This window comes from Canis lupus, chromosome X, assembly GCF_011100685.1.
Source record: "Canis lupus familiaris isolate Mischka breed German Shepherd chromosome X, alternate assembly UU_Cfam_GSD_1.0, whole genome shotgun sequence".
Classification (NCBI taxonomy): Eukaryota; Metazoa; Chordata; class Mammalia; order Carnivora; family Canidae; genus Canis; species Canis lupus.
Window position 1 is genome coordinate 53213027 of NC_049260.1, and position 24103 is coordinate 53237129.

General features: G+C 37.2%; 1 protein-coding gene across 2 annotated transcripts; it reads left to right on the plus strand.

Moving 5' to 3' along the window:
* Positions 1 to 109: 109 nt before the first annotated feature.
* Positions 110 to 23399, plus strand: YIPF6 (Yip1 domain family member 6). Of its 2 annotated transcripts, XM_038587603.1 has the most exons (8): positions 110 to 471; positions 911 to 1017; positions 8706 to 8834; positions 10032 to 10110; positions 13439 to 13481; positions 15987 to 16112; positions 16723 to 16880; positions 18891 to 23399. In XM_038587603.1, exons 1-8 carry the CDS (start codon positions 381 to 383, stop codon positions 19007 to 19009), a joined length of 852 nt encoding a protein of 283 aa, XP_038443531.1. In that variant the 5' UTR covers positions 110 to 380; the 3' UTR covers positions 19010 to 23399. The 2 variants fall into 2 exon arrangements, with proteins under 2 accessions (XP_038443531.1, XP_038443532.1); XM_038587604.1 differs by lacking the exon at positions 911 to 1017 and having other exon boundaries at positions 126 to 437.
* Positions 23400 to 24103: the final 704 nt, after the last annotated feature.

A 24103-nucleotide genomic window follows, 5' to 3' on the forward strand; every position in this document is an offset into this window, starting at 1 on the left:
CCGCAGGCTTTTTCCGTGAGGTGCTAGCTAGCCCTGGGGATCCGCCCTGAGCTGCGTGGGTGCGACGGATTGAAGAAAACAGAGGCGGGGGCGAGGGCAGCGGCGGAGCGATCTGAGCGCCGCGGTTAGGAAAGGGGGAGCATGTCTAACCGGACCCGTGCTCCTAAGAAGCGAAGCGAAGCAAGCGAGGCGCGGCGACTCGGACCTTTCCCCGACAACCGGAGGCCAGACACGGAAAGCAAAGTGACGGGACCAACAGCTGTTACCAGGCGCCTTTTGGTGACGCGACCGCCACGCGATGACGCGCTGACCAGCTGCGGCTTCCACGTCTCGGGTTCCGCAAAGGCCTACGGGAGCGACCCGGGAGAAGGAGGGCTAAGATGGCGAAAGCGGCAGAGTCTTCTGGAGACCCGGGGACAACAACTCCCAGGCCGCTGGTGAGCTTGGGTTCTGCGACAAACGGGACTGAGGGTGAGGCAGAGTGCCCTTAAGGAAGTCGGGTGACGGGCTCCTGGTCTGAGAAGGCCGGAACTCCCCCTCCCCTTAGGCCCGCGCTATACCCGATGCCAGAACCCGTTCCAACACTGCACCTGCTCTTTGGGCTAACCGCTTTCCCCCTGCCCTCCTCGTTCCTTCCACGCCTTCTTGTGAAACTCCTATTCGCTTTTCTTTCCCATACTCTCAGGGCTGGTCCTCGTCCCGTACATTGTGTTAAATGCCGAGCTTTAGGTGATTTCTTAAATATCTTTGTTTCTCCTGTCCTTCATGTTATCAAGTTATGGTACTAGTTCTTGGAGTAGCAGCATTCTTGGGTTAATGAGATTGCTTCCCATAGGACGTTATAACTTGATTATTGATTTGTTCAGTGACCTCAGTAGTCTTGGTTTAATCCCTGCCCTCCCTGTTGCAGCTCGTTGCAATGCTCTTCATGAACCTTATGCTCTGCATGATGCAACCTTGCTCCTGTCACCATGGGATACGATTTCCATTGCAAATACAAGCTCAAAGTCTGGACAGGTATTTAAGAACACAGGTTTTGGAGCTAAACTTACTTGGGCTGGAATCACCCACTCTTCCTCTTAAGAGTTTAGGCAAATCATTTCATGAAGAGTGTTTCTTCGTTTATAAAATGGATATAAAAATACCTGCCTCAAAGAATTTTTAGGAAGGTGAAATGCTATAATTTAGGTACAGTGTTGACCACAATCAGCATCATGAACTGAGGAGTATAATTATTCAACATTCTGCCCTAAGATCCCTCTTCCCAGTATTCAGTTCTATAGTAGTTGTTTAATAAATGGTACTTCCCTTTCCTCTGTGTTAAATAAATTGGCAAGTTAACAAAGCAGAGGACTGGACTGGGAAACAGATGAAATTGCTTCTGATCCTGGTTCTGCTTACTAGCACTATTGTTTATCACTGCATTCACTCAACAAATATTTATCGAGCATTGGCTATGTTCCAGGTACTCTTTTTAGGCACTGAGGATACAGCAATGAAAGAGAATGAGTGGGTCTAAGTTCTCATGGAATGATTGTGACCTTGAGGAAGTCACTCTCAACCCCAGTTTCCTCATTTGGAAAATGGGATAGTAACCCATCACAGAACTGATGAGGGTACTAATGAGATAGTATACACACAGTGCATGGTTGACATAGTTACAGGTGCTTAGCTGTTTCCTGTTCCTGTTCCACCTCTCTTTTATGAATTTTAGTGGTTTTAGCCATTCATTATTTAACAGTACAATCCACTTCTATTTAGTGATATTTATTGAACTCCCACAATATGCAATGCACTATGGTAGCTGCTTTAGGGAATACAAATGAGTTGCTCTTATGATGCTTATAGTCTAATATGACAAATGTACAATGCTAAAATAAGGTAGTATATCAGAGAAAGTTACACATAAAACCTTAACAGGGATCCCTGGGTGGCGCAGCGGTTTGGCGCCTGCCTTTGGCCCATGGCGTGATCCTGGAGACCCGGGATCGAATCCCACGTCGGGCTCCCGGTGCATGGAGCCTGCTTCTCCCTCTGCCTATGTCTCTGCCTCTCTCTCTCTCTCTGTGTGTGACTATCATAAATAAAAAAAATAAAAATAAAAACCTTAACAAAATTTAAAGGAAGATGCTATCATGTCCAGTTGGGGTGACAAAGCAAGCTATATAGTAGAAGTTATATTTGAGAGGGCCTCAAAAGGGTGGGTAGGATTCTAAATCTCAGGTGGGCATAAGAGCTATCAATGATTGAGCATGTGCTATGTGCCAGGATTGTACTAGACACCCTCTGCATATTTTGGGGACTTCAAAGCAACCATTTCAGTTATGTGGCTTTTAAACTCTGTTTTACTTGAAGATGAGAAGATGAGACTCAGAGAAGTTTGATTTCCCTAGGGTCTTAGAACCCGTGAGTGGCCAGGCCTAAAATTTGAAGCTAGGTCTGCTTCTGAAATCCAGATTATTTGTATTAATACTACACAACCTCTCATGGGTGAAGGTACAGAGGTTGGGAAGTGTTAATGTATTTATAGGACAACAGGCAAATCACTTTGGCTAAAGCACCGGGAACTTTTAGGAGGTAAGCCTTAGAAAATAAGGCTACTGAATTAGGGAGGCAGTATGAAACAGTGGTTAGGAATTTGTGCACGGGGGTCAAATTGCCTAGGTTTGATTCTAAGTTCTATCATTTAACCTCTCCATGCCTCAGTTTCCCCATCTGTAGACTGAAGATACAGTATTAGTTAGTTCATAGGATTGTTAGGTGGATTAAATAAGTTAAGACATGTAAAACATTTGGTAGAATGCCTGGTGCATAATGATTATTCACTAAGTGTTATTTCTTCTTATTGACTACTAAGGTTGGAGGTTTAATAGGCGGAGGAGCCAGTGGAAATTTTTGAGGAAGGAAGGGTTTAAAATCATGAATTTGACAACATAATTGAGGGACACTTCCCATGAGGAATGTCTAGAATCTAGACCAGCAAAACCGTAGTTCTAGGAGCAAGTGATTGCCAACTGGACTATAGATAGATAGCAGTGGTGGGAGTCATAAAGATCTGAGACAGGCAGGATCCTCGAGGGTTTGTAGTGCTAGGGAGAATGTATCTTGGCTCACAGTTTTTCAAACTATAATGTGCATAGCAATCATCTTATTCTGATTTGGTAGCTCAGATGAGACCTGAGATTCTGCATTTCTCACAAGCTCCCAGGTGCTGCTGCTGCTGCTATTGTTCTCTATACCACATTTTGAAAAGCAAAGCTGTAGACAAATGGGAGGATACTGATGCCTGAACAGAAAAGATTTTTTTTAATCTTTAAAAAAAAAAAAAGAAACAGCAATCCTGGAGTTTGAAAGGTCAGTGTCATAGTAGTGAGAGTATGCAGTTTCAAAAGGGGTGATTTACATATAAAGTGCTGACGAATATTCAGAGGGTGAAAGGATCCTTATATTTCTTCATTATGAGGTCACTGTTACAGAGCCATGTCAGTAAAGTTGTAGGAAGTCCAGTGCCAAATTACAAAGGATTAAGAGAGTGGGCAAGTGCAGAGCAATTTGATCAGGAAAGAGGAAGGGGACAAGAGTAGTTTGAGGGAATGACAGAAACAAAGAAGTGATGTATTTGAAAATTGTATTACAGAAGCTTTTAAGTATATAAATAAAGAGTGGTGTAATGAACCCTATGTACCTATCAAAAATCTGCTATTCTTTTTTTAAAGATTTTATCTATTTATTCATGAGAGACACAGAGAGAGGCAGAGACATAGGCAGAGGGAGAAGCAGGCTTCCTAAAGGGAACTCGATGTGGGACTCGATCCCAGGACCCCAGGATCATGCCCTGAACCAAAGGCAGACACTCTACCACTCAGCCACCCAGGCATCCCAAAATTCTGCTATTCTTATTTCATCTCCCCACCACATATTTTTTTCTGGAGTATGATTTTTTTAAATTTATAATCTATTTTTAATTTATTTTTTAAGTTCAAGTATAATTAACATATAGTGATATAATAGTTTCAGGTGTACAACATAGTGGTTCAACAATGCTATGCACATCTCAGTGCTCATCATGTCAGTGTACTCTTAATCCCCTTTATATTTTTCACCTATCCCCCCCCACAACCAACCTCCCATCTTGCAACCATCTTGTTCTCTATATTTTAAGAGTCTGGTTTTTTTTTGTCTCTTTTTTTTGTCATTCATTTGTTTTTGTTTCCTAAATATGAGTGAAGTAATATATATGTCTTTCTCTGACTTTTTTTACTTAGCATTAAGTTACTCTCTGGATCCATCCATGTTGCTGCAAATGGCAAGATCTCATTTTTTTATGGCTGAATCATATTCCATTGTATATATACCACATCTTTATCCATTCATCTATCAATGGACACTTGGTATGCTTCCATGTCTAGGCTATTGTAAATAATGTTGCAATAAACCTAGGGGTGCATATATCTTTTCAAGTTAGTGTTTTCTTTTTTAAAAAAAAGATTTATTTATTTACTCATGAGAGACATAGAGAGAGAGGCAGAGACATAGGCAGAGGAAGAAGCAGGCTCCCCACAGGGAGCCAGATGTGGGATTTGATCCCAGATCCTGGGATCACGCCCTGAGCCAAAGGCAGATGCTCAACCACTGAGCCACCCAGGTGTCCCATCAAGTCAGTGTTTTCATTTTCTTTAGGTAAATACCCAGTAGTGGAATTACTGGATCCTATGGTGATTCTATTTTTAATTTTTTAGGAACCTCCATACTGCTTTTCACTGTGGCTGCACTGGCTTGCATTCCCACCAACAGTGTATGAGGGTTCCTTTTTCTTCGGAGTATGAATTTTTTAAGCATTTTTACTTATTTATTTACAATTGCATCCAAAAGCATAAGATACCTAGGAATAAACCTCACCAAGGAGGTAAAGCATCTATACCCTAAAAACTACAGAACACTTCTGAAAGAAATTGAGGCAGACACAAAGAGATGGAAAAATATTCCATGCTCATGGATTGGAAGAATTAATAGTGTGAAAATGTCAATGCTACCCAGGGCAATTTACACACTTAATGCAATCCCTATCAAAATACCATGGACTTTCTTCAGAGAGTTGGAACAAATCATCTTAAGATTTGTGTGGCATCAGAAAGGACCCCGAATAGCCAGGGGAATATTGAAAAAGAAAACCAGAGCTGGGGGCATCACAGTGCTGGATTTCAGGTTGTACTGTAAAGCTGTATCAAGACCGTGTGGTACTGGCATAAAAACAGACACAAAGATCAATGGACCAGAATAGAGTAACCAGAAATGGGCCCTCAACTCTATGGTCAACTAATACTCGATGAAGCAGGAAATACTATTTATTTATTTGAGAGAGAGTGAGAGCCAGAGAGATCAAAGATGGAGAGGGAGAAGCAGACTTGCCACCAAGCAGTGAGCCTGATGTGGGATTCGATCCCAGCACCCCAAGACCATGACCCGAGCTGAAGGTGAATGCCCAATCCACTGAGAGCCATCCAGGCGCCCCTGGAGTATGATTTTTTAACCTGTTTATTTTTAACTAATTTTATACATACCGAAAAGTTGCAACAGAGATTTCCTACATATGCCTCCCCCAGTTTCCTCTAATATTAACACTGTGCATAACCACAGTACAATGATCAGAATCAGTAAATTAACATTGGCACAATACTATTAACTAAATCACAGATCTTACTTGAATTTTATCAGGTTTTCTACTAATGTTCCAGGATTTCACATTGCATTGACCTGTTATTTTTCCTTAGTTCCATTCAGTCTTTAATGGTCTTTCATTGCCTTTCATGATCTGTTCTGAGTCTTTTAAGGCAAATCCTAGAAATATCACTTTTCCTGTAAATACATCAGTGTATTTCTCTAACAGGTAAGGACATTTTCTTTGCTATCACAATAACAAAACTAGTAATTCCTAGATATCATCTAATCCCTGCTCATCATCTCACAATTTTTTAAAAAGATGTGTTTTTACAATTTGTTCAAAACAGGATCCAAACAAACTCAACAAAATGCATTTGGATAATAAATCTCTTAAGTTTCTCTTAGTGTATAAATGTCCTCCTGTTTTAAATGTAATTTATTTGTTTAAATTCAGTGATTTGTCTTGTAGGATTCTTCACTTTCTGTATTTGGCTGATTGTATCCTTGTGGTATTTTTAGTATGTTCCTCTATCCACATATTTCCTTTAAACTCTAAGATACAGAGGTTTGATTGCATTCAGGTTCTTTTTGGTTGGAGGTGGAGCAAGAATAAAAAAAAAACTTAGGTGGTCCCTAAAATTAGGAATGTTTGTTTTTTAACTATTTATTAAGAAAAGTTTCAGAGGCATACAAAAGTATGGTAAAATATACCCTCATGTACCTAACTTTCAATACTTATCAATTTATGGCCAATCTTCTTTCTTCTATAGCCCTATCCATTTCCCTACTATACTATTTTGAAAGAAATCTCAGGCAACATGACTTGAGTAAATATTCCCTAGTATCAAGTATCTTGTCAGTGTTCAAATTTCCATTCATCTCCCAAATGTCATATTTTTATAATTTAAAATCTGACTCACTACCTGTTTTTAAAAATAAGGTTTTATTCATTGTTTATATCTTGTCTTTGATTGCTTTCATGCTACAGTGGTAGAGTTGAGTAGTTGCAACAGAATCTACATGGCTCTCAAAGCCCAGAACACTTACTTTTGGAGTCCTTTACAGAAAACGTTTCATGACCCCTGCTTTAGGCAATCATCTTTTATTTATTTTTTTAATTTTTATTTATTTATAATAGTCACACAGAGAGAGAGAGAGAGAGGCAGAGACACAGGCAGAGGGAGGGAGAAGCAGGCTCCATGCACCGGGAGCCTGACGTGGGATTCGATCCCGGGTCTTCAGGATCACGCCCTGGGCCAAAGGCAGGCGCCAAACCGCTGCGCCACCCAGGGATCCCGGCAATCATCTTTTAGAATCATTTAAAACAAGAAAAAATATTTTTTGTACTTATCTTCATTTTAACCACTTCCTGGTGATCTTTTCCTGTGTAAATCAAAGTTTCCTTCTAATACCATCTTCCTGAAGATTTTTATTTAACATTTCTTGTAGTGCATGCCTCAGCATTTGCTTGTCTAAAAAAAAGTCTTTATTTTGCCTTCATTTTTGATAGCTTCTTTTGCTGGATTTAGAATTATAGGTTACAGGGTTGTTGTTTTTTTGTTTTGTTTTGTTTTGTTTTGTTTTTGCAGCATTCTAAAGGTGCTTCCATTTTCTTCTCGCTTGGGTAGTTTTGGGTGAAATGTCTGTTATTTATCTCTGTTCCTCTGAATACAACATCTTTTGTTTCTCTAGCTACCCTCAGGGTTATAGTTTTGGTTTTCAGTAGTTTGAATGTATCCAAGTTTTGGATTTTTAATTTTGTTTTGTCTTTAGGTGTTTATCTTGAGTGGGGTTCTCTGGGTTTGGGTCTGTCATTTGATATGTTTCATTATTTTGGGAATGTGTTCAGCCATTATAAAAAATCCAAATATATTTTCAGATACATTTTCTCTCTTCTGAGATTCCAATTATATTTTTCTATCTATCTATCTATCTATCTATCTATCTATCTATCTATCTATCTATCTATATTAGACTATTTGATATTGACTTACAGCTCTTGGATGCTTATTCTGTTTTAGGTTTTGTTTGTTTTTCTAGTTTTATTGAGATATAACTGGCATTATAATACTGTATAAGTTTAAGGTATACAATGATTTGATACATAGATTTTTTTCTTTCTAAAATTTTCTTTTTATTTTAGTCCAGATAATTTTGACTGGCCTATTACTGATTTCTTTCTTTGGCTGTGTTGAATCTACAGATACAGCTGTCAAAGGCATTATTCATCTGTTAAACTGTGTTCATTTATTTCTGACATTATCATTTGACTTTATACTTTCCATATCTTTGTAGAAATTCACCATGATTTGTGCAGCATACAATCTTGTACTTTATTTACCTGCAACTGCTACCATTTAAATATTGTGCCTGTTGGGCCAAAATCCATGAGAAGGGATTGCTTTTGTTTTCTTAGGAACTTGAAGATTTCAACGTTTTAGTTACAATAATAAAATTTGGCAGATGAACATAAGAGTTTATAAGCTTGCAATCTCATAATTCACTTTGGAAATGTTGTTTGATCTGGTTTGCCAAGTAACCTGGTAAAAAGAGTAGAGATCAAGATTTATTTTGCTATTTCCCTGTTCTTCCCAGTTGCCCTTCAGGCTTCACATAACACTCCTTTCTAGCCAGCAGAGGCCACCAGAGCCTACCAAGGAGCTGAAGAGCTACAGAATTGTGGCTGTGTAAAGATGTGATTGCCAAAAGGTCACTTTCAAATAGCTTTGCAATCTTGTTAGCTTGTGCCCTGTGATGGCTGCATGCTTGAAAGAAAGCAAATATTTGAGAGCAAGAAAGTATCTATGCCATTTACTTTGTAACTTTTTTCATCATATGCCATCTCCTTCTTTAAGTTAAAAGAAATAAACATTTGAGAATTTTAGTTGACCACATTGCTTAACATCTGGTAAACTAATACCTTACTTAAAAAACTGTATAAAACCCTACAAAAAGACATAGTCCCTGCTCACTAGAAAATGATGTCTTTGAAGAATGCTGCAGTTGATTACAGGCTTTAATTTCTTTTCCCCAACTCTTCTCAGTTTGCAGGCCTTTCCGATATATCAATCTCTCAAGACATCCCCGTGGAAGGAGAAATCACCATTCCTATGAGATCTCAAATTCAGGAATTTGACAGCTCCACATTAAATGAATCTGTTCAGAATACCATTGTAAGTAAGACTAGCTGATAGAACTCCTGTTCAGTAGCATGGGACTAAATAACTCTAGCACTTTGTAATTATTTTTGTTTGGTTCACTGATTTTCAGTAAATCTTATTTATTGAAATTTAAGATTTTCCCCTAGAGAACAATTTGGTACAACCTTCTTGGACAGCAGTTTGGCTATAATGAGTATTAAGAATTTTACAATTTTCAAATATTTTTAGCTGATAATTCTCCACATAGAGTATACAGAAATTTTTTTTAAAAATGTTTTTCAAAATACAGAAAAATATGAATATACAAAGATATTTATTATAGCAGTCCTTATAGTAAAGGGAAATTGAACAGCAGAGAAGTTATCAGTTAAGTAAATTATGTTACATCTATGTAGTGGAATACTAAACAACCATTAAAAATGTATTTACAAAGAACTGTTAATGACGTGAAGAAATTTCTAGGTGAAAAAAATTAGGACAGAATTAACTATATTTTTACAGGTTATATTTGTATTACTACACTCTTCCTCAAATGTGTTGATTTTTTAAAGATATTTTTATTTATTCATGAGCAGGGAGTAAGGGCAGAGGGAGAGGCAGATTCCCCCCACCTGCACTGAGCAGGGAGCCTGACACAGGGCCCCATCCCAAGACTGTGAGATCATTACCTGAGCTGAAGGCATATGTTTAACCCACTGAGCTACCCAGGGTCCCCTCACATGTCTTGATTTTTTAAAATCTGGCTTCTAGGATTCTTTTATCAGTTAATCTGGGAATGTTGGAAATTAGTTTGTTTTATATTGTGTATAATGGAGCAGGCTAATTTATGGCCCTTGGACTTCATCAGTTATGAACTGAAAGTCAGATGCCATGTTTTGCAGAGTAGATTTTAGTAGATCTATCATTTTAGGTTCTTTGAGTAACATATTGGGACAGCTATATTTCTCTTTTACAGAGCTTTAAAATTAAAACAGAATGCTGGATGTGGTAAAGAGTTAAATGTTGGCTTACGGAGTTAATAAAAAAGTTAATAGAAACACCCTGCCTTTCTGGTCTGCTTGTGTAGTGAAGGAGTTAAACTGGAATTGTAGTTCCCAAATTCAATGAAGGACTCCCAGGTGGTTAAAATAAAAGAAATTTTAGCAAATTAATTGAGGGGACTACTTGGTAACTTTGGTCATGATAATGCAAGTTGTTTATATCTTTCAGATGCGTGATCTAAAAGCTGTTGGGAAAAAGTTCATGCATGTTTTGTACCCAAGAAAAAGTAATACTCTTTTGAGAGATTGTAAGTATATGAGTTTTTTGAGGATTTGCTGTTTTTCACTGTACCTTATCATCAGTACTTTATATAGCTAAATATCTATGATAAAAAAAACCTGACATTTTGCAGAATGAGAAAATATATAAATAATATGCAAATAAACATTTTGGAAGAACTTAAACATTTAGAATGGAATTTCAAAGATTGGGAAGATTTTGCTTGATATACTGTCTTCATCAATAAATATAGTCTGTATATCCTCACCTGCTATAATAGCCACTGCAAAAAATATTTCTGGAAGCTGCAAACACATAGGGACTTTATTCAACTAAAGAGCTGATAATTTAGAAGGGAAAGGCAAAATGTTTGAATGTTAAATTAGAATAACAGCTAATACCCATTAAGGATTAACAAATTAATAGTATCCTTATTGACATTTCTATTTGTAGAACTCTTAGTCTGATGACTGATTTTTTTTTGTTCAAGAGGTCTATCAAAACTGTTTGCAATGAATTATGTTCTTATTTAGAATTTATTATTAAAATTGCTAGACCTTTTATTTTTGTTTTCATAGTACCCTTTATCAGAAAAATTGAATCAGTTGTTTCAGAATAGTAACAATCGGGTTGTACATGAGTATACCTTCTATTTTGGCAGCATCTCAGCTATCATGTAGGGATTTCAAATACGTGGCACATGTGCCATCCATTTGTGGAGACTGGATGCAGCATCAGAATCTTGTTCAACATAATACACTGTGGGTTGGAGCTTACATGATTTGCTGCTGCTGGTATGTAGTGGAAATAGGATGGACAGATCTGTGCTTGAATAGTGGTTCTGTCACTACCTATGTGATCTTGGATAAGACAGTTAACTTTTTTGAGGCTCAAGTTTCTTCCTCTGTTAAAGGGGAGATAATGTGTATGTGCTGATGAAAATTAGAGATAATGGCTACCAACTACCTCGCACAGCATCTGACATTTAGTAGGCACTCCATAAATGGTAGCTATTATTCTAGTGCCTTGATCTTCCTCTATACACACACATCTTTTTTAATCCTTACAACAACCTTATGAAGTAGGAGTTACTGCTCCTGTTTTACAGACGAAGAATACGAGTCTCAGAGAAGCTGATTGTAGTCAAGAAGACACAGGCAGAATTAGAACCCAATTTTCTAGTTCATTGCCCTTTCCATTTTACCACTGCTATCTCAGATGTAAAGATATCCTTTCAACTGCTGCCATGGCTCAGTCCTAAGCAAGGTTGCTTCAGTGGCAATGCAGAACCTGTGTGTTATTTTGCTGATTAGTGATGATCATTAGCTATGTCATATGTTATGGTCCATTCCCAGACCTTGTGGGGATAGATAGACAGGCTGGCACAAAAGTTAAGTCAGTCATTGCCCAAATTTGCTCTTCTACTCTGCCCTGTTAGCATAGCGCTCGGCAAAGTGGCAAGGAAAAGAGTTCATGACTTAAAATAAATTTTAAAAAACACAATGCAATATCACTTCACACCCAGTAGGATGGCCATTATCAAAGAAACAGAAAATAACAAGCACTGGTAAGGATGTGGAGAAATTGGAACCTTTGTGCATTGTTAGTGGGAATGTAAAGTGGTGCAGCTCTGTGCTAAACAGCATGGTGGTTCCTCAGAAAATTAAGCATAGAATTACTATATGATCCAGCAATTCCACTTCTGGGTTTATACCCAAAAACTGAAAGCAGAAACTCAAACAGTTATTTATACACTCTTGTTCATAGCAGCATTTTTCACAATAGCCAAAAAGTGAAAACAATTTCAAATGTCCATCAACAGATAGATGGATAGATAAATTGTGGTATATATACCATGACATACCATATACTGATGGAATATGACTCAGCTTTAAAAAGGAGGGAAATTCTGACCTATGCTGCAACATGGATGAGCTGTGAAGACATTATGCTAAGCTAAAATAAGCGAGTCACAAAAGGACATATATTTTTTCACTTATATTAGGTCCCTAAAGTAGTTGAATTGATAGTAAAATGATGATTGCCAGAGGCTAAGTTGGGAATGGGAGTTATTATTTCATGGGTTGTAGTTTTAGTTTGAGAAGATGAAAAAGTTCTGGAGATGGATGATATGAAGGTTGTACAACAATGAATGTACTCAAACCTGTACACTTAAAAGTGACTAAAATGGTAAAATTTGTGTTTTATATATAGACATATACATATATGTATATATAGATTATTATATATAATTAATTATATATATAATAAGGAAAGTTTTAAAATACTGTTATAGATTTTTTATGAATTAAAAAAACTGCAGTGTATTTTTTAAAAGTCAGTGTATTAATGTCAGTTGTACTTGAATTCACTTTTTTAGTTGATAAGCTCAAAAATTGAACAAGAAAAACAATATTTTATCAGAGTGGTAGGATTATGATTTTTCTTTATATCTTTTCCAAACTTTCCACTGTAGCATCAAAATGATGTATATAATGTGAAACATATTTAAGTATGAACATATGCATACTTCTTTAAAATTATGTACATATGAGGGTAAAGTTAGAAATGGTATATGTCTTTTTTTCATATTAGTCGAGGAAGGTAATTTTGCTGTAAGCTGTATGTTACTAAACTGTTGGCTGATTAATTTACCTAACAGCTATTAATTGAGAACCACTGTGCTTAGACCTGATATTGGCAGAGCCTTTTATACTTTTCAGAAAGCTTTCATGTTATTTGCTAGGGTTTAACCTTATGAAATTACTGATATTGGCCTGTTTTTTCACCTTAAAGAACAGCAATTCCCATACTAGTTCAAAGTAAGGATTATAAAAGAGAAGCAGTATTGCAGAATAGAAAGAAACTAGAAGTAGGAATCAGAAGACCAAGGTTCTGGTCCCACCTCCACACCTATTTATATAAACTTGGGGAAGTCATTTCCTTCTCAAATTCATTTCTCATATTCTTGATGTGAGCCTGATTATACTTGCCTTGTCTAGTGGAGTCTCACTTTGGTTGAGTGACTTGGCTCTAGTCTTTCTGAGGGGGGGTACCTAAGTATTTTGACTCCTGACTCATTGGTCTTTATAGCATACTGGAATGTGGCTTAGTAGATAGAAGAGGGATGAGTTATGGGATATGAAGGCAACAAAATTGAAAGGATCTATGAAGAAGGACATTCAGAATCGGGGACCAGGGAGGACAGGAAGAGGAGTAGGAGAGGTGGGAACACTTGGGCAGGCAGAAAGGTAGATATCTGAATTCCAAGAGTGGAAGAGGTAGGTACTGGAATAAAGATAGAAAATACTACCTGGTTGTTTCTTAACAGTCTTCTGTCTTTTCTTGCTTTGTAGGGGACTTATGGGGCCCTTTGATCCTTTGTGTGACACTGGCATTGTGAGTACTTGCATCTCCTTCCTTTGTCATTTGAGATAGACTATACTTTTTTGTGTGGAGTTTCAAAACTGAGGGAAATTTTGATTATTTCATGTAGGACTTCTATGACATATTGTACTCCTTATGATTTAATTCTAAAAAGTCAAATAGGTTTCCACATCAATTCAAAGAGTGATGGAATTAAAGATGTGAAAACTATGCTCCTCTCTGTTTGCCAATAACTTCTTAGCCTGTTTTAGCCATTTCTTTTGAACTGACATTTGTTTACTCTCATGCACCTCCCCATCATTAAATTAATTAAATATCTATAGGTTTAAGCACTGTTGATTTGCAGACATAATTCTTTTAAAATCCTAATAATAATATGAATGAGAATAAATTAGAGTAGAAGTGGTAGAGTTCAAAGCAAGATCATGTTTCAAAGTGTTAGGCTTTCCTTATTATTGTACATAAAGGGAGAGGACAGAAGAGCGAAGTTCCATTGGAGAGGGGAATATAACCATTGGTAGTGTGGAAAAAATACTGCATTAGGATTCAGTTGTGGGTTCTCATCCTGACTGTCCTATCAGCAAAGTGATTTTGGGCTACTTAGAACCAAAATGTATATAATGATTTTTCCCAGTTTACAGAAAACTTTTAAATACCTTCTCTTTATTGTGTCCTCATAAAAAGAATATTATTTTGACAAACAAGTTTAGGTTCAAAGAGATTGAGGACTGAACCAAGATCACACAAATAGTGGTGGACCTGGGATTCAACCTCAGGTTTTCTTGACCGCCCATTCTCTTCTTCTGTGGTTATTATGTATCTCTTCCCACCTAACCCCCGTGGGTCTCCTCTTCCATTATCTATACAAGGAGATGGCTGAGGAACCCTTCCAGGCTTGACCTTTTATGATTCTAAATTCAAAAAAATTTTAAATGTCTTCTCTACCCATTTTTAATATAAATTAAATGTGTGGTAATTTAGGTAATAACATAGAGTGCTGTTTCTTATGCCTTTAATAATCACATCAAGGATAATACTCCAGTGCCTTGATAGGCAGGTTTATATTAAAATCACTGAGTATATACATTTTTTAGTTTTAAAAGATTAACATTAGAAATTATGTAGTTTAACCTAATTTATTTGCAGAGAAGAAAACCGGAGTCCCAAGACATCAAGTGATATACTCTAGTTTATACACCTAGTGACACAACTAGGATCACTTTCTGGATCTCCTGCCTTGGAGGCCTGTTAATGTTTTCCCATCACACCATGCAGAAGCAATAGAGATTCCAGACAACAAGTGATGTGTGCCAGCATTCCTTGCATCGGATTCTCAGAACTCGGAATGGACTGTGTACAACTAGAGAATACACAAGTCTGTCCTGGCAAACAGCATAGTAGGACAAGACTTACTTTGGGACTCCTCTATACTATGCAATAAAAAGAGGTTGTGAGCTTGGTGTTACTTATTATTTTTCTGGAAAAAGTTATACTCAGCCCAAGTGTTCTCTCCACAATTTAAAACAGTTTATGTCTGTAAACTTCTTAGACCAAGAGAGGATATTTAACTGACTGTTCAACTACTACATTTTAAAGCAAAGTCTTTTAGTAATCCTCTATATGTTTTGATTCAAAACAATCAACTAAATAGGTTTATAACAGTTTCCATTTTGAAATGTCAGAATTAGGGGCACCTGGGTAGCCCAGTCAGTTAAGTGTCTGCCTTTGGCTCAGGTCATGATCCCGGGATCCTGGGATTGACCCACATTGAGCTCCCTGCTCAGTAGGCAGGCTGTTTCTCCCTCTCCCTGTACACACCCCACCCTTGCACCTGCTTGTGCTCTGTCTCTCCCTCTGCTCTCTGTCTCTTAAATAAGTCAATAAAATCTGTAAAAGTTAAAGAAGTTAAAATAATAAATGTCAGAACTAAAGCCTTAACCAAAGGACTACAAATACAAATGTATCTAAGGCCTAGAGAAGTAACCTAAATATATACATTGTGATTTGGTGACCTGAAGCCCCTTGTGAAGGAACCTGCTGCTATGTCATTCAGCTGCTCCCAATTGTTGCCATGTAGGAAAGTAATGTAGGCCCAGTGTTAGAAATTCTTCAGGTTTTTAAAGAAAATCCAGAAATACATACTTTTAGGTAAAACCTCCCAATTTTAAAATACTGTCATTGGAACTTAAACCCATTTTAAGTCTTGTCCAACCTCATGTCTGTGAGCCACATTTGGCCCTTCAGTTTATAACCTCTGCTTAACCATAAAGGTCTTCAGTAATTTTTTTACACATCCCAACAAGGCCAAATGAAATGACCCTTGTAGTCCTGAGGCATTTGGAATTGGAAATAAGGAAGTCTTGCCAAATACTTCTGGTATTTTGCTTTCTTTCATACAACCTACATATTACAGATCTTCAGGTAAAGTTTAGGACAGGTCCCTGATTCAAAATTTGCCTTAACTTTATTGCTCTAAATAAAAGATAAAGTAATTCTCATGCCATTTCCTTGTCACAGAATGCTTCAAAGAAGCTCTGTAGATAGTGAAAAGGATGGAGGGCCCCAGTTTGCAGAAGTGTTTGTCATTGTCTGGTTTGGTGCTGTTACCATCACCCTCAACTCAAAACTTCTTGGAGGAAACATGTGAGTATTCTTAAAATGTACTTTGTCCCTTGCCATGTAGCATATCTTAGATTTTTAGGAAAGTCTGGCTAGTTAGGTATTTTAAATGAGGGCTAAAGAGAAAGTTCTTTTAAACCCAATGAACAAGATAACCTAGTTTAACTTTCCTTAAATTATCTAGGGTCCTTTGATAAGCTTCATATGCTCTCTCCAGCTCCTGAAATTGTATGGAGACTTTTTTTGTGTTAAAAGATTATGTCTGTCTTGCAGAATTGGTCCATAGCTTTCAACAAAATCTCAAATAGGTCTTTAAACTAGAAAAGATTAAGAACCACTGTTTTAGAGGTTTAGTGGGAGAAGGAAGTCTCTAGGAATTTGAGTAGATCCTCTGGTATCCTAGATGATGGACACTAAAGGAGTTTGAGAGGAAAGGAGGAAGAGTATGGGGAAGGAAAAATTAAAGCATGTGCTTAATACAGAAGTTTAGCCTCATAAAATCAATGTTAGAATATAGGTATTATATATGTGGAGGAAAGAAACAAACCACAATATAGAGAAATCTATATAGAGAAACTATCATGATACAGATCAACTATATTTAAGATCTTTATGGATGTATGTTATTTTTTAGATCTTTTTTTCAGAGCCTCTGTGTGCTGGGTTACTGTATACTTCCCTTGACAGTGGCAATGCTGGTTTGCCGGTTGGTGCTTTTGGCCGAGCCAGGACCAGTCAACTTCATGGTCCGACTTTTTGTTGTGATTGTGATGTTTGCCTGGTCTATAGTAGGTAAGGACGTACTTGTGTCTACAATACATATAGCAAAGCAGGTAAAAGCATGAGTTAGAGGGGCATCTGAGTGTGGTTGAGTGTCTACCTTTGGCTCGGGTCGTGATCCTGGGATTGAGTCCTGCATTGGGCTCCCAGCAGGGGAGCTTGCTTCTCCCTCTGCCTATGTTTCTGCCTCTCTCTCTATGTCTCTCATGAATAAATAAATAAAAAGTATTTTAAGAAAAAACATGAGTTAGAGATGAAGACCAGATGAGGTGCAGTGTAATTCCTAACTCATATGTGAGTGCTTTGATTCTTGCCAGTGTCATCCATAGAGCCCTCTTCTCTACATAGGCAATGATAGGGATGATGTCTGTCTTACCTGAGTTGGATATCTGGACTTCTGAGATGGACAGCCATATCCTTTCTTTTTTATTCTTAAATAATGGATAGCGTTGGGAAAGGAGATTATATCAGACCTAGCTGAGATCCTAGCATATAGGAGGCATAGGTGATGTGAGAAATGGCTTGGGTCTTTTCCTGAGAAATTAATCATGATAAGAATAGTAGCCAGAATTTACAGATTGCTTATTATAGACCAAGAACTATCGTGAGTGCTTTATATGTATTATCTCACTTAACCCTCACAACAACTCTAAGAAATAAAAACTAGTATATTAGTCCCATTTTTACAGATAAGAAACAAACCCAATGAGATTAAGCAACTTGCCCTAGGACACATAACTAGTGAATAGGGGGATTGAGTTTCAAACCCAAGCATATCTCATTTACAGATCTGTTTATTTTTTTTTTTTTTTTTTTTTTTTTTTACAGATCTGTTTAGAACTGTATTATACCACCTCCCAATATAGGCTTTTAGGAATCATTATATAGTACCTTTCTGCTTCAGTAGAAAATTCTGCCAAAGGTTAGGAAGCGCCCATAGCAGCAGCAGTGAATGCTGTGTGCTTATTGTTGTTGCATTCCTAAAATTCTCTTAGAATTCTACCTTCAACTAGAACTGTTCACAGTTTCTTGTTTCATGGGATAGAAAGGCTGCCTAATATTTTTAAGTGCATTATCATATCTTTGCTCTGGAACATGGTTAAAATCCAAGAAGTAATATAAAAATAAGGTCTGAGAATGCCAGAATTGACATTACAAAGACTGTGTTAAGCTCAAATGCTTTACCCATGGGACAACCCCTCAATCCCTTACTTAGAGTCTGATAATTTACCATACTTGTAGTTCTAAATATCCAGTGCCCAGGCTCAGCAGTTTGGAAAGTAGAATCTTAGAAGAGAGAGAGAGAGTGTCACCTATAAGCATTCCATTTTTCTTTTTAATTTCAGCAGATATTTCTTAAGCACAAACTATGTATCAGGCATTGTACTAGGCATGGTCTCTGTCCTCAGAGTTTGTAACTTAATGGAGCAGCCAGACAGGTAAACACTTAAAGGCAATAGGCATCCCAGGTGGGAGATGGAAGTCCATGCAGGATATGGTAGGGACACGGAGGAGGTAAGTGGGCAGTTCTGCCTGGGGTGGCAGGATATGAGATGGTTGTTCAGGAAAGATTGCCTGTAAATGGTGACCACTGATGAGTAGATGAGTCTCATTTCCTGGATGGCATCTAAAATAGCTGATAACTTAATAATGAGAACAATTACTCTAAAAGCACAGCAGTAGGAGGCCATTTGCCATAGGAACAACTTGCCTTATATATCTTCTACATCTTTCTCAGCACATTCAGGTTAGTAACTTTTCAGAAAAGGGTAGGAAGCCCCTTTTAGAAGGATTTTCATGTGAAATGGTTGAAAACTTTCAAAGGTTCATATTGGAAACAAGTAGCTCTCAACTATCTAGAAAACTATGCTAATGCCTTTTTCTCTGAAGAGCACAAATATAACTGAACTTTTAGTATAATTCTGTGTTCCAGACTATGCCGAGCACATTAAAATGTAGTAAATATTAGTGCTTGTAACAATCTTATTTATTAAAGATTCCATTTTGTTTTGTTTTGTTTAGCCTCTACAGCTTTTCTTGCTGATAGCCAGCCTCCAAACCGGAAAGCCCTGGCCATTTATCCCGTTTTCTTGTTCTATTTTGTCATCAGTTGGATGATTCTCACCTTCACTCCTCAGTAAATCAGGAAATGCAGATTAAAAACCAGTGAATTGAAAGCTCATCTGAAAGATACAGCTCACCATGGAACTTTCCCTCTGGCCCTCTTTTGTCTAATTTTGGAGGTATTTGGTATGTGAGGAGATTAAAAGGGAACCTTAAAGTACCACCATTGCTTATATAAGGAACCGATGTTTGAAAGGCTGTCCTTTGCCTCTTGATGTTATTTCTTTAAAATACATAGCATATGCAGTATAGTGCTGCATTAAGGCATGATAGGGTCACTGTGGCCCATTTGAGTGACAACCAATGATTTGGGAAGCACATAGATACATTCTGCAAGTTGAGTGGAATTAGCAACTGTATTTTCAGTTTTGAGATTACCAGTTCAGGTGCAGCTCTTAAACACATTGCCTTATGACTATTAGAATATGCCTGTCTTTTCATAAATAAGAATGGGTAGTCTATCCATTTTGTTTTATTTCTTTCGTAGGCTTAAAAGATAATGGCTGAGATTGGGAAGGGGGTTCATAATTGGGGAGGAGAAAACATGCGTTTGCTGGTATTCAGATTTTGACTAGAGAAAATTCTGCACATGTTGCTTTTTGAAAAAGCAAAGGACTTCTAGAGAATCCACTTCTTTAGTGTTTCTATATAGTCCCCTTTCCGCCATGCTTATTCACAGCACTTCAATGACACTCCAGTTTTTAATCTTACTCCCTAGCTCTGAATATACAAGCTGTTAGCAGTCAGTATGTAATTTTCCTTTCATTAAAGCTCTCAGTGGACCAGCAATTGAACTTATCAAGTGGAAGACCTCAGAAAATTAGATTGGTAGGTCCTTAACGCATATTATCATTTGGGCACTTCCTTCTTCTTAAGGGTAGAATGAGGCAGTTTTGGATACAGCATAGCTCTAAGGAATTCTTCATTATTCTGTGTAGTTTGGCTTCTAACTACAAAGTAAAGCCAAATCAGAAGCCTGCATTTAACCATGTGAACATGGAGGGCTTTAGTGTTCTGGTGGCCGGTTCACAGAACAACTAGATGCTTAGAGCATGACAGGATGACATGGATTTACAGCTGCCACCTTTTCATAGTGGGCTTAGCAGTTTTTTCATTACATGTGCTTTTTGGGTTGGGGAATAGTAATTTATTTTCTTGCTATTAGACTTTATTCATAAAGCTACTTAGCTCTTTTTTTAGACAAGTACCTTTTTTTGCACATGTGCACCTACTTGTGTTCTCAGCTATTTATATACATAAGTGTGAAAGCTTTTTGGGGAGCTGATTATCTGAAAAGGCTGATTCTAAGCTAAACAGGGCTCCTTTAAGGTAATACGAGCTACTGCCTTCTATAAATTGCAGATGGAAGAAATCTTAATAATCAAAAGATTAGGAGTCAGGCAGAGAACATTCATTGTATATACAGTTACTTATCAAGATAGGAATTTATTCCACAGTTTTTCTTTATCATGGAATCTAAATATTTATTCATTTTGTATCTAGAGACTATCTACCCATAGATATATAATTTAAAAACATATTTTCTCCATTCCCAAATTAACCAAGAACACCACTAGGACAAATGGGTTCTTGGCGTGATACTAAATTACTAAGCATTACAAAGTTGGTCCCCTCTGTCCCAGCATTCCAAAGGTTTTGGTTATGTATTTGTATTTATTTCAATTTCCCTTCTAAATTTTAAAATAAACCTGGTGAGCACAAAGCCAATTTTCCAGTCTTGAATTGGTAAAGACAATATTTTGAAACTGGTTCTGATTTTGAAATTGGTCCTTAAGTTGTCATCCATTTCGATTGCCTAAATTTTCCTAACATATTAAAAACATCTCTCTTCCAAAGTTTTTCATAATCTGTCCCGATGGTTATAGTGTAAAATTAAAGAAATGATTGTGTTTCTCAAAAGGGAATTGCCTACTGAATTTTACTCAGGCTAAATATTTTGGTCAGAAATTTTTAAGGCTACAACTGGGGTGGGAGTTATGTGGGTGGGGGGAGGGGTTATTATATTGGGTGTTAAGGCAATTAATTGTTGCTCTCGGGTGACTTAAGGAATGGTTTCATTTCATTTAAATAAAGATGCGTTAAATGGAGATTATCTTTCTGAAAATGAATGGTCAGTTTTATGGTATAAATGATTATTTTTTAATATATGCAAAAAAGGTCTTCTGTGGCAGAAGACCTGATTTTCTGGAAGTTGTAACCCTCAACACAACTTTCCCTGGTTTGCTGCAAAGGCACATGGCTAATTATAGAATAAAGACTAGAAGAGAAGGGGATTTTAACAAAGGAAACCCTGTCCCAGGAATTGGGAAGTTTCATGCTTTAGATGAAACTCAAGTGTGTGAGCATCATGTCCAAATGTGGTGCATCACTACTGTCATGGCTTATCATTTGCTGCTCAAACTTCTGAGTTTGAGCCTCCATTGTCACATTCTTTAGCAATAGGAAAGGTGAAGACTGGATGTAATTGTTATTCAGATTATAAAAACTCAACTGATGCAGACATTCTTAAATGTGCAGTGTAGTCTTAAATGTCAACCATTAATTGTCAAGTCATTTGCCTGGTAGGAATCTTATTACTCGAGTTAAATTGGATCTTTTTAATTATGATGGGGTTTTTCTGTTGTTGCTCAAGGGGGGCTTGACACAGGACATAGGACCGGTCAGCATTTTACTGTTTACTATATTGTCTTTTTATAACTATCTCCCAGATGTGATTAGAAGGCTAGCAAGACTGTATTTGAAGATTTAATTGTATACTTCTTATAATCTAACTACTTATTGTACCTGGAGTTCCTGTTTATTCCTGAAGATGAAAATGAAAATCTTTTGTCATTTTAAATCCTTGGGTGACATCAAGTCATTAAATTTATCTAAATACCGTAATGATATGATCAGACATCCGTTGCATGAGTGGCTTTATTCTGGAGTAAAATACTGAAATTGTTATTCTTAATTAGACTGTTAATTTCTGAGACAATTTGGATAGAAATAAATGTATGAATGTTAATTCATGTATGTAAATTAGAAGTACTTTTCTAGATTCTGTGGGCTTTTATTGAAAATAAAGAATTTTTAGGGATTTACTCAGGCCATAGGATGGCCAACTAATAATAATGACAATAATATTACTACTAATAATGGCTAACACTTATTGGGCACTTATATTGTGCCAGGCAATATTCTATTTTTTTAGGAATTTTTATAACAGCTTTACTGAGACATACTTTACCATAAAATTCACCTTTTTTTTTTTTAAATTCACCTTTTTAAAGTGACATACAATTAAGTGATTTTTCAGTATATTCACATAATTGTGTAATTTTCACTACTATCTCATTTTAGAACATTATCACATCACAATAAAATCCCATATCCAGTAGCATCATTTCCTTTCCCCCTTCTCTCAGCCTCTGGCAACCACCAATCTTCTTTCTGTCTCTATTGATTTGGCCAGGCACTATTCTTATGTGCTTTTTATGTATCTCTTCTAATCCTTAATATAAAGTGCTACAATTCTCATTTTACAAGTAGAAAATTGAGTCACAGAAAGGGTAAGTAAATTGCCCAAGGTCACACAGTAAATTGATTTAAAATAGGAAAACACTGTAGATGGGAGTAGGACACAGTTCTGAATTACATTGCTATGTTCATTAAATGAATGTACCCCTTTCCCAGAGTACACTCCTGTCATTACGATTACACCCTACGAATTGACTGGAGATAGATAAGTCTCTCTCTCTTTTTTTAACCTGAGTAATAGAACAGTATATTAGCATGTGAAAAAAAAACACAAGAGCAGTTGTATATGAAAGAGTTAGGTTTGCTGTCCTCCCCCACCTTGAGCCCCTTTTCTCTCCTTATCCTCCACCCAACACACACACACACACACACACACACACACACCTTGCCTTTTTCCCAGTCTTAAGAATCAAGTGACTTCTGCCTCTTTCATTTTAATTCTCCCAGAGGGATGGTTAATGCATCAAAATTTAACCTGTTTATTCAGATGTTTCTAGTCAGGGGATGCATCTAGTCACTTATAATTTCAGTTATATTTCTAAGACCTCGTAGAGCAATAGTGTGAGAATAAAATCCTTTTTTACTTGGGTTAGATTAGATGGGGTAAATATGAGAGTAAGGGCTTTGCCTTAATGAAGTCGGTGGTTCCGCTGGTAGGAAGTGACCACACGCTGCTCTTGTTCACTCTGTCCTGTTTATTTCAGAGCCATTGTACTCTATGCCATCACTGCTGGTAATTTCTTGGTCCTCTTCAGTACTCTATTGTAATCCTGATCTTTCCTGTAAATAATGAACCTGTGGAAAGAATAAATCTGTAAAATGATTTGTGAATGTTAAATGTGCAAATAAAAACACTGGAAACGGGGATTTTGTATGTTCCTATTCTTGAGCTGAAAGACACAGATATTTGCTGCATACTGTTTTCTGATGTGATATATTGTCACCAGACAATTTCGAATGCTGTGTAGACAATCCTACACAATCCTGTACAGGCAGCAAGTTAGAAAGGGAAATCACATTCACTGAGCAAATAATATATACTGTTATGTTAGCTACTTTATAAACAGTATCTCCTCTAATCAAAGCAGCCTTTTGAAGTTGGTGGTATTATCTCAAAGTTTTGGAGCCTGGAAAATTGGGGAGGTTAAATAAATTGCCCAAAATACAATAAGTGGTGCAACGAGGGTTCAAACTCAGGTTTTATGACTCCATAGTCTTCTATATTAGTTCTTTGGCAAACTAAAATCCTACCTACCCACTTAAAATAAGCTACATCAATCAGGTAGCTTAATAATATGGTGGGGAAACTGGGTTTTCACCCATCTGCTGGGGACTATACTAATTTCTGCCTTCAGTTTATGATCTACTTGGAGAAACCAAATTCCTCACCATCCCTACACACTAATAGTTGAAATGCATTGTGGTTCTTATTTTTGGTACCACATAAGACCTCAGAATGGTCAGTAAGTACAGGAGACAGCCTTTGAAGTATGGGAAGAATTCGTATCATCCAAGAGGAGAAAGGGGCATTCCAGATGGTAGAGAATACTTACGAACAAAGGTGAGGGGAG

Bases quoted from the DNA above. Each gene is read 5' to 3' on its own strand.
- YIPF6 (XM_038587603.1), top strand. From the start codon at position 381: ATGGCGAAAGCGGCAGAGTCTTCTGGAGACCCGGGGACAACAACTCCC. The intron at 472-910 runs GTGAGGCAGAGT...TCCCTGTTGCAG, and splicing joins TGCGACAAACGGGACTGAGG to CTCGTTGCAATGCTCTTCAT. The intron at 16,881-18,890 runs GTAAGGACGTAC...TGTTTTGTTTAG, and splicing joins GTTTGCCTGGTCTATAGTAG to CCTCTACAGCTTTTCTTGCT.